This window comes from Cariama cristata, unplaced genomic scaffold (assembly GCF_000690535.1).
Source record: "Cariama cristata isolate BGI_N322 unplaced genomic scaffold, ASM69053v1 scaffold22314, whole genome shotgun sequence".
NCBI lineage: Eukaryota > Metazoa > Chordata > Aves > Cariamiformes > Cariamidae > Cariama > Cariama cristata.
This window is the reverse complement of record NW_009613784.1, coordinates 1,577-12,955: the sequence shown is the minus strand read 5'-3', so window position 1 is coordinate 12,955 and position 11,379 is coordinate 1,577. Positions and strand designations below refer to the sequence as shown.

The following is an 11,379-nucleotide window of genomic DNA, read 5'->3' as shown; positions in this document are numbered from 1 at the left end:
GCCTCAACAATTTCATTTTCAAAAGCCTAAATGAGTGGAAATAATTTTTTTGTCCCCTCCCCTGCTTCTATTACTACCAAACCATCTACCATCTTAATTCTACTTATGAATTCATTGTAGTAATTTGGGATTATTTTCTTGTCAGGCTTTTGCAGTAATTTGCTTTAAAACTTATAGGTAGATTTGGCACTGCTCAAAGCAGCTCAACACTAACCACCGTGGAATCTGAACCTTCCACGTTCATGTACAACACAGGAACATAAAAGCAGCTGTGGAGCATGCTCCGCCGCTGTAACATATCCATAGCTGCCAATGAACAGCCATCAAGTAACAGCCATTTATGACAGTGGTAAAAATTGAATCTATGACCTACAGCTGAAACATACAAGCAAACATTTAAAAATACGGTCACAACTTTTCATACTGAACTTGAAACTGTCCCAGAGACCCAGTTTGCAGAGCAGCCTTGACTCCAGCCCTCTGAAAGGCCCTTTACAACTAGTACCCAGCCAAGCACTCAGAATAAAAGTGATTATTTCAGTTTAAAATTCAGTATAAGCTACCTCTCTCCTGTGTCCAAAGCCTCTTGCAGTTTCATGCTACAAGATTTTTATGACTATTTTTCCCTTTCCACTTCAACTTCTATGCTCTAGAAGGGATTCAGAACACAAAATGTGAATTCGCCCTTCAGTATGTGAACACTATCTAGCCTTTAAAAATGTTTAGCCTGTACTTCCCCAGTCACTGCAATTTTTCCCCTGATGTCTGAAAAATTTAACAACAAATAGCACTTTTGGGCCACAGGAGGAAATTAAGGTAAAACTAATTCCCCAGATTGCCATTGCTTACGTAAACAGGATTACACTATCACAAGCCTAAACAACAGCAATCCTGCCACAATCTATTTCTGAAGTTTTCTTACTTGAAGTTTCTTCCTTCACCATACCCATTTCTCCATCTCCCAAGACAAGTCATTACATATATACTCAAATTTTCAAAGTTTTCTCGTTTTTCACAAGGGGAGTTTTTTTGATGACTTGACTCTTACCTCTTTGGAAGAGCTTGCCTTAGAATTAATGAGTTTTAAAGACAGCTATCTTGGAACACAAACCTTTGTATGTGTACTGGGGGAAAGAGGTGGGAGAAATCACACATGCAGTTTATCTGACTATTGGGTAGCTAACCATTTCTTCTGGGGGTCATCAGATGTAGTGTTTGTTAAGAGTAGTCACGTTTAAGTTCTCTCCACCCCCTCTTCAGTATCTTGATTTAAAAACTGGAAGTTCCGTTACCTGCCCTTTTAGAGTTTTGTGTATCTGGAAAAAGATTTTCAAATCACAACATCTCATTCAGGGAAGGCAGTACTTCTCACACGGAGTAAGAAAACTGGCAAGTCACTAGATAGGAAAGAGCAACCACAAACTGTCAAGAATCGGTGTTCCAAAGTCTATTCTTCACGTGGCATGGAAAGGGGGCCAGTCTGTATTTAAAGCACACGGTGCAAAATTAACATCTTAGTTCTCAAAGCCCTTGGCTTTTAGTGTTGCTTTGTGCGCACAAATGCCCATTTGCTTCTCTAGGGAGCCAAGAAGCCAAATGAAGATCAATCCACAGAGTCCAACTGATCCCTCCCTACTTCCTGATCTCCCTCAAAGAATATCGACACAAGCCTCGACACCAAACCCCTTCTCCTCGACTGATATGCTAGTGGCCAAGCTGACGGTCATCATAGGTGCTGTATCTCTTCACGTGGATTCGGCGCACTCGGTCACGAAGTTCAAAACCCTCATCATCCTCACTGTGAGACGCCTGGCTTCGGCTCCTGCTTGTTGCTTCCAGCAGTGAGTTATCAGGAACCCGTGGTGTTTCATACAGTAAGACATTTAGTGTTTCCTCAAAAATTCGTGCCTCAGGGAATTCAACCTACAAGAAACAGCACATGTCCTTTTCCTGATCTATACAGGGTAACATGACCGGAAAACATACACATATGTAAAAAGATACTTGAGCCATAAAAAGACATACACTACAGAGAGTAAAACAATTGTAAATGAGAAAGATGGGCAAAGCAGTCTAACTCCTAGTAGAGAATTGCTTTCACCACTCGATTGCCTACCTCACCTCTTCTTTTAGATTGTTCTAGAACACAGTATAGTATTTCTGATTCTTAAGTGCTAATATTGGACCCTGGTCACCTCACCTGCATCACTGCAGGTCAGAAGTTAACTCCTGAAGTCAGGGAAACTCTGTAGATGTATCATGCTAATCATTATCATATTTTCATGCATGTAACATCTCTTTAGGATGTACTGTGCTTGAAGCAAATCTTTAGGTAACCTTCGCAAAATCAGAGGCAGGAAGACTATGAGAAGAATCGCTGGAAATGTGGGGAAATCAAGATAGTTGATTATTGGAAATCTATTTTTTTTAACAGATATTCTGTAGCTTTGCACATAAAAGCACAATGATAATAGAAATATCATGGTTCTAAACAGTGTCTGAGCTCAGGTTTCTATTTCATTAATTTCATTCCATCCATTTCAGTTATTGAGGTTCGGACAGATCAGTTTCAGTCTTCTCCTTTTTGGCATATATTTTCCAATGCTCCAGAGAAATTTATACTCCCAGACACAACCATTTAGTCCAGTTACACACAATGATTATATCGGTGAAAGTGAAACACAGTATAAAGTAACTGCAATTAAGTAAACTTACGTAGGTATAATTAGGAGCTGAATTAGGTCTTTACTTCATTTAATTAGAGAAGAATTTAAAGGCATTTACATGCTTTAGGGACACAAAGTCCATCAACTTTAAGAGACTAATGCTTAAATGCACGTGCTTTCAGAATTACCATTCTCAGTCTCTCCTTCTTCAAACCTGCTACCATATTTAGTCTTCTCTGAATTCTATCTAGTATGCAGAATCTTTTACCGAGACACCAGCTCATCCTGCAGTCCCCTAACTAGTGAGCCATCCTAGTAATTTCGATGTCACTGACCATGAATTCTAGTCAATATTCAGGAGAATTGCTATCAAAGCTTTTCCAATCAGTGATATTGCTTGCCCCTAGCAATTAGGCTTAAGTTATACAAAATCTGTATCTTTCTGCAATGTATCATCAGCCTCATTTTTTTGAAACCATAAGAGACAGGTGGGCAAAACTCCGTTACCTTGGTTTGCTTCTTCTCTGTAGCGTACACTATGGAGGTACAACAGACTTCAGCAAGTTTGCGACCCTGTCCATAGAAAGACCAGCAGCAGATTTCATCCCCTATAACATCCTTAATGAAAAGAACTCTGCCGTTGAATCGGAGAGAGAGTTTGTCAAACAGTTCTATGTTCTTCAGTAAGTTGTCATCTGAATTACTGAAACACAGTAACAAAAGAAGGAATACGTTTTTTGTGGTTTTTCAGCTGGCCATCTCTATAGAATTTATATGCCTATTCCACCAGTTTTAAGCATTGATCTAACTGCAGAATACAAATAAGTAGTGACTCATTGCCATATGCTGCCAAGAAAAGAGAGGATAATAGCCAATTTCAGATACAAATAAGATGCTCTGATCCCCATGAGCAAACACACCACCCTTTAGAGGTCAAGTTATATAATGAATAACGACAGCACAATTTCCCAAATCATTACATCAACTATCTACAACTATCTCTTGACTGACGCTCAAGATGATTAAATCACATGCTAACTGCAGTTCTCTTTAGCTTAGTAACAGCAAAAGTCCAAAGAGTCAATGCATGTTAGAAGGCCAGCTAAAAAGCAAGGTGTTCCGCACGTAACACTGGTGATACCATATACACATTTCTAGAGTGAATACATTATTTCGGAAACTAAGTTTTATTGACAGCCAACACAATGCAGGATCTTGATTACTTTTCAAAGGAAGATCTAGATGATCTAAAGAAAAAAAAAAATACTCTGTATTATAGCTTTAAAATGATGTAAAGCTATCAGAAAACTATTCGTAAAATTTAAAATATTTTACTTAAATAACAACATCATGGCCAATCAATGTCCAATTTGATGAAGTAAAAAAAGCCAAACAAACCTAAAAGCCTTACTCCTCTGACATTAGCTTGAATGGAGCTGTATGAAAAATAAACACTCTGTACCCCTTTGTCTGTTTCCATAGGTGGCTCAGAAATTATGTGTGGGTATGTGGAAATTAGTGAATATATTATTGCCTAGACAACAAAGCCAATGGTGCTAGCTTTAACAGTAAAATTCCTTACTCTTTGGACCCAGAAGCTCAAGGTTCACACTTTGCTGCCAAGAATCTACCAGAGACATGACATTGTAGTTTTGTATGCAGCACCTTAACTTTTGCAAGTGATCCAGGAAGGCTATGAAATACTTGTGAATAAAGACACTGCTAATAAGAACAGCTGACTGGGCTTTACATAAAATACTTAGTCTGAGAAGTATTTCTGTACAGATCTAAATCAAAAAAGAATGATGTGCAACCAGACAGAATCTTCAGCTTGTAAGAATCATTTGATGAAGCAACCTGGGATTCAGCCAGTGACAAGTCCCAGCCTCTACCAGGTGGTAGAGCTGGAAAAAGAATGCAGAAGTCTTAATCCATTTATGTTATTAGACCACACTGACAACATAACAGAGAAAGCTCCTTTTATACTGTTGATTAGGAAGAACAGAAGGAAAAAATCTTTGCTTGCTAGCAGCCAGTGTGGAATTTTAAAGATGCCCAATTTAAACACCATCAAGGCATGCAGATTCATGCGCAAGGAATAATTAGAACCCTACAGCTAGTTGAGATACCAGCACCTCCTGGTATCTAGGATTCTGTTGCTCTCATTACTAGTACATTTACATTCCCAGACCCATGGTGACTAATATGCTATTCTGTGCTTCTTCAGCATCACTGCCTTAAGCTAAAGGGTAATACAGGGAGGAGTCCAATATGACTGACAGATAGAGAATGCAGTCTGGTGAAAAACAGGCTGCTCTTCAGCACTCCGGCAGGTAGCATTTCCTGACTACCTGAAATATCATGATTGTTAGAATCCATCTCTCTGACAGATAGACAATCAGTTTGCCTAGAGAAAAAAGCTTCAAAGATTGCATCTCAGACTGAAAAGGCCAAAAATGAGGATTCTGCATAGCATAAAGGATTACTCACATCATTTCAATGACTGGTTTGGGAAAAATCCGAAGCCATTCTCATAGCATCATAACAAAGGGATCATGATAGTTACAGCATAAAACTAAATAAATAATATTACTTTATACAGGAGGAAAGCCAGTAAATTCTTGCCCTGGTCCTATCTGGATTGTTCCTGAGCAGAACAGATACTTTCCTTTGTAACAAAATAATTAATTCATTGAGAGGCACTGGAACATCAAGAATGTCCATAGGTCAGAGTAAAAGCATGCTGGCAGAGGTAGGTGCAGACTCAAAAGTAAAGCTAAACTGACAAGGTAGGGATCACAGCTGCATTAGCTTTGCATTGACGAAGTAACACTCTGGTTACCAGTTTGTGTTGCATTACCTAAGCTACATCTAGTTTCAGCCAATATTAATAGCCTTATCGTTCTTATGTCTTGTCCCCTGTTTCTGTTCATCTTTCTCACACAACAGAACTGTACGCTAGACTTCAACAGATACAGTTTGTTGTGTTCTCCCCTCATTTAGATTCACATCAGTCAAAAATAACTGCACTCAAACCCATAGAAGAGCACTGTTGTAAGCAAAAAACCCTCAAACCAAACCAAACCCCCACCAAGTTAGGTCGTACAACATCCTCCTCCACTCCCATAGTCAATGGGATTATTGCCCATTACAGTGGGGAAAAAAACTGACATACCTGGTGTAGGAGTATTTATTGTTGCTTCTGTTATAAAGCAGCTTAACAACAGGCTATTGGGAGAAAAAGAAAAAAAGCAGAAAAGGTAAGCTCTGTGTTTCAATACATTTTGCAAAAATTCAGTTTCTCACTGGATAGTTGTGCAAAAGCAGTTACTTTCATTGATGATTCTATCAGTCTCTCTTCTTCTTTTGGAGATGTGATAATAGGGATGCTACAGACAGGTTCATACAAGTCTTTCTTGTCCTGTTTTAGAGAAAGAAGAGAAAGAGGAAATAAACTCAAGAGAGACAAAGGATAAAGCTAACATCTTCTGCTGCCGTCTTCTCCAACCCCTCCAGCCATGTCCCCAAATGCTGTGATGCAAAGGAAAAGCTCTGTGTTGCTACAGTAACCACACAGCGTTACCTTGATCTGCAACCCAGAAATACAGCCAAGAGATTTCTTATCCCCAGAAGGCAGCAGTAATTGAAATACTGGGATGCAGGTGGATGTCCTTCTTAGCTATAGCAAGGACACTCAGCTCAAGTCATATTTGGTTTAAGTGGCTTTATTATTCTATGCTTTTTTGAAGAAAAGGATAGTAAGAGTTTGCACTAGTTTTAATCAGCTCAAAAGACTGCAGTATATAACAGTATCAGCCACTATGAACCGAACATTCGGCAAGAACAGCATGTCACCAAAACGGACTTCAGCCCCTTGGATACAAAATCAGGAGCGCGTAGGACAGCCTGTGACTCCAGATTCCTCATATAGCAAATTAAGGAAAGCCCAATAGCTAATAGGAAAGCCTTAGAACATTCTGGTTTTAGAAGAAAGGTTTTAATTTCCAAACCAGAAGGAAAATTGTCAGTGTGGCTTTGCATTTCTTTTAGTGGATATAAGAAGTATGTTGAAGCTAGCATGTGAGGAATTTATTAATAACCAAGTTTTGTCCTGCAAGAAACATTCATTTCACAATCTTAAGACTAATAATAAGTTATATATATTGCATCTGGGCTAACCTTATTAAAAAGTTGGCAGGACAAGCTGATTTCAATCAGCTGAACGCATAGGGACTCACAAAGTGAATAAAGCTACTATGGGCTTACATGTTTGCAAAACTGATACAAGTAAAAGTCCTTAAAGTACTCAGTGCTTACCATATAGGTCTTTTTCTCCATTAAGATTCAAACTCAGAAAAAAATTACCACATTTTCAAAGATCCAAATCCATTCTGACTATAAATATTACCTACTTAGAAGTGACATAACTTGGGAAATTTAGACAAATGTGATAAGGTCTTTTAAAATGCATGCTCAAAATAATAAAGTTTATTCAGTTTCCTTTAAATTTCTGGCTTTTATTTCATTTCACACACAAGGAACTCATTCACTATCTACTTACTAAATAAAATTAGAAAAAAAAAATGAAACAGAAAAGAACCAGTCCCTCTGTTTAAATGACAAATTGTGAATACAGTTTCTACTTCATTTATCCTCCTGGCACACCTGTGAAGTAGAAAAGTGCTACTATCCCTCTTCTGAGGTGGCAGCTGGACAACTGATTGAAAGCACAAAGGGAAATATTTAGCCATCATCATACCAGACATCTCCAAAATGACAGGTACTGGAACCTACATCTTCCACATTCGAGATTCATATAATCCAACCAAGGGACAATCTAATCTAACAAGTGGACAATCTTTCTCTTCTTACAAAGAAATAGCTCCCTTGATAATGCAACGACCTCACTAACTGCACTAAATGCTTTCAGAGCACAGGCACCTGTGGCTTGGAAGGCTGGGCCATGATAGCACATGGGTCTGAAAATATTTCCAGGGAGATCATAAACTAAATTTCGTCTCTTATTCAAAGCACCGCTGAATCTCAGGTGTGCATACAGAGCAAGGATAACTATGGCTTTGATAAACGTACTGGATAAGCTCTTACAGCTTAGCTGACCGCTGTCTTATTTCCCTCCCAGGCTGTCTTGTCCATCTAAGACTTGATGCCATTTCTAAGGCCTTGAAATACTCTCTCAAGTTGTCTGAAGTAAATTTTATAAGCAAAACACTCACGAAAAACTTTACAGGCTACTTGTATTTCTTACCTGCAGGGCTGCTTGGCACATGTCCACTAAGCCCTGAATGAGGTAATATTTGGCTTCTGCCATCAACTCCTTGATCTCCTGTCTGTGTTTTGGAAGTGCAATTGTGTCATCTCGGAGATAGTTTAAAATCGTTCCGAAATGCTTCCCACAACGGTCTATAAGGATCCAGCCTGAAAAATAACCATCACATCATTTCAATCACCTCAGCGCTATGGGGCCAGAAAAACAACGCCTCAATGTTTCCTGGAACTGCACATGATACTCTTCACATTTCATTCAGTGGAAGTCTTTACTGACTTTGAGCAAACTGAAGTTAGTTACAGAACAGAAACTGACAGTGGAACCACTCCTTTGGCACCTTCCCTATGTTCTCAGTACTTTCCAGCACCCCAAAAGAAAAGCCTCAAAGCTAAAAATACTTGGCTTCCTATCACAAGACACTAAAATTGCTGCAGGAACCTGACTGTACTGTAGCTATTGATCAGTCGGTGGGCTGCCTGACCAAAGTTATTATCTGTGCTTCGTCTTTTTGTATTAGGCTCTGATTAAAGGAATGGGCCTTCTTAACTACTACAGGAAGTCTAATTTACATCTCTTTAACTGACTGTCCAAGCCATTCAAACCTTAAAAAAAAAGCTTATTGTTAGGCAGGTTGCTTCTTTTATTTAGAGGCCTACCATAGTCCAAGCAAAATGGGGGTGTGCTGTATTTGTGTGGGGATAAATGTAATAACTGCTGATACAGTGTAATGCTGGGCAATTAGAAACTTATCACTAAGAAAGCCAAGGAAAGACTACAAGAGAGAATTCAGAAATGTTTGCAACAAGTAGATTTGGGATAAGTTCTGTGACCTAACGAGAAGGATTTGGCAGTTTTCCAATAACATCTCCTGCTGTTGTTTGGGAGTTAAAGACAGAAGTGTTTTAAAGATGCTAAAAGGCAGATTAGCCCAGAAAAGCCAGTATGAGAAAAAAGCTGTTCTAGTCTCCAAACAGGAGCAAAGAACAGGACGGATACAGACCAGGAGGGACCAGAGAGGGGATGCAACACAGGAAAACAGTAGTAGACAGACAGTTCTTGTAATTTTAAAACATCCCTGAAGTCACATTCACTAGGAAACAGGATGTCTGACTTGCTGGCAAACAATAGCAATGTAGGACACACACAGGCAGTGGGCTTAATACAGTGCCAAATCTCCTTCCATAATGTGGAAGGCAGGCAAAAACCCTATTATTTTGGGATCTAGGTACAGAAAACAACATAGGAAAGTAAGCTAAACCACTGCTACATTCTGCAGCTGTACCTGTCAGAACATGAACTTTGTTTTCCATTCAGGCTGAGGCTCTTACACAAAACTGCTGAACTAAATGGATTTAGTTTATGTAACATTCAACAAGACCCAGCCTACTCAAGAGGAACTTGGTTTAAATGATATGCAAAATTCACAAGGAGTTGTTTCAGTTTAAGTAAACACACTGTTGTGCATCAAGTTTAAGCTTATGTAATCTGTTTGCCCTAGACTACTAGAGAGGAAAATGAAAGCACTCGTAGCCATTGCGGATATCGGTCTTCTTACTTATTCTACTCTCTATAATGTATTATGGATTTTTATAATGCCAATATTCAGTGTCCAGCAGGAGGTGACATGCTACTTGACTGATGGCTAAACACTGTCACAGTACCTTAAGCCACAAGTGGAACACGCTACTTTTAAAAAAAAAAAAAAAAAAAAAAGGATTTTCAACATAGCAAGCAAGGCTATTCTGAGTTTTAAAGATGAAAACTCAATGTCCTTCCCCACATGCGCATTTTGAATGATGTCACTACATGACACGACATAAATGACAACCCACGTACTGTCTGTTCAGTCTGCAGAACAACATCGACAATCTGCATACCAGCTGTGATCGCAGGAAAGAGAACCAGTCCTTCCGCTAGTTAATTTTAGTAACAAAAGAACACATTTTTATAAAGCAGAGAGGACTGTTAGTGCCAATGGGAGCTGGCTGCCTAATGTTACAAGTTATTTTTGGAATCTTTCCCTTTATCCTTAACCGAGTGTATTCTTAGGATATTCTAAAAACCACCACCAAAACCAGGTTGTTTTACAAAATTCTCAACAACAATAGACATTTCCTTACCTTCCTTGTCTGTGAGCACTTCCATTCTGCCACTGAACATGGCCTTAAGCATTGTGTCATGCCTTGTCAGTACTTGTACTGTAGTGTAGTATAAAGAGCCCCCAACATTTAGTCGCACATACTTGTTACCGAGGCTGCCCCCTTTGAAGCTACAAGTTTTGGGCTTCGGCCCTGCAGCTGGACAAAGGGTGGTGGTTAGACACGTGTCCCCCGACATCTCCTTCTGTAGGTAGATGACAACCCTGCAGAGTGTGGGCTTGATGGATTCCGCCGTGATTGGTGAAGAGTCACAAGTCACCAGACGAGGACAGCAAGGCAAAAGCAGTCATAACCACTGGGCCCTTCAAACAGAAATGTTTAAGATCAATACAGAAGCCTGGAATTTCCATTTACAACAAAAACGTGAAGCCCACATTAAAGAAGAGATACTTTCAGTAGATTCCTAAGGACACATATACACACATTCTGACAAAACAAGATTTAACTGTTTTTCAGACAACTTACACAGCAATATAATGCAATCAACTTATGGCTGCGTTACTGTTAGCAAGGCATGCTAAACTTTACCAGACTTCCTGTTATTTCATCTTCCACCAATGCTACAAACACCACACAGTACTGCAGTCCAAGTTTAAATGCTAGCTGGAGTTCAGCTCCCTCTCAACTTCCCCAAAGAATGCAACTCTTTTTGTGCAGAGCTGAAGCACAATGGAAGAGCTTTCTACCCTTCCTTCAGCTGAGGTGTGTATCTATATGTGTGGGGTTTGTTGACATTGTTTTCTTTTTAACTGGACGCATTTACAAATGTCTCCTCAAATGCCTCAACATGGAAATGCTGGACCATAATGTTCTATTTCCTTGCAACTCCCTTCATTCAAAACTCTTCTTCCTCCATCCTGGAATGCCAAGCAATCAATGTAGCTTTACTTAAAAACAAAACAAAACAACCCACACACATAAAAAAACCCCAAGCAAACCAAACAAAACTCAACAACCAAATCTTTAACCCCGCGCCCATATGTCCAGTCTTTGGAATATTTGTCTCAAATAAAAAGACATTCACTGCTGCTTTCTCTCCCCAGTCTCACTACGTTTATCTTTCCATCAACAAGCAGCTCAAAATGGAAACAAACAAATAAAAGAATGAAACTCTTAACGGGCCAGATCTGAAGTTCTTTAACCGGAAAAGTAGAAATACAAGTTTCTTACTTGTCTTTCTTCTAATAATTACTGTTCTCAAAAGAACTTTTCTGTTGGCTTTTTTGTTGAGTTTTTTTGGTTTTGTTTTTTTTTTTTTTAAAAAACC

General features: G+C 39.2%; 1 protein-coding gene across 1 annotated transcript; it reads right to left on the bottom strand.

Annotated features, from left to right (window-relative positions):
• Positions 1–1,312: 1,312 nt before the first annotated feature.
• Positions 1,313–10,364, bottom strand: TNFAIP1 (tumor necrosis factor, alpha-induced protein 1 (endothelial)). The gene is made up of 6 exons (XM_009699165.1): positions 10,074–10,364; positions 7,933–8,102; positions 5,998–6,087; positions 5,842–5,894; positions 3,174–3,369; positions 1,313–1,923 (listed from the first exon to the last, which is right to left on the bottom strand). Exons 1-6 carry the CDS (start codon positions 10,288–10,290, stop codon positions 1,705–1,707), a joined length of 945 nt encoding a protein of 314 aa, XP_009697467.1. The 5' UTR covers positions 10,291–10,364; the 3' UTR covers positions 1,313–1,704.
• Between the last annotated feature and the right edge of the window lie 1,015 nt (positions 10,365–11,379).

Coding starts and splice junctions, on each gene's coding strand:
- TNFAIP1 (XM_009699165.1), bottom strand. CDS start 10,290: ATGTCGGGGGACACGTGTCTAACCACCACCCTTTGTCCAGCTGCAGGG. Junction 5,895..5,997: donor TGATAGAATCATCAATGAAA/GTAACTGCTTTT, acceptor TTCTCCCAATAG/CCTGTTGTTAAGCTGCTTTA. Junction 3,370..5,841: donor AATAAATACTCCTACACCAG/GTATGTCAGTTT, acceptor ACTGTGTTTCAG/TAATTCAGATGACAACTTAC.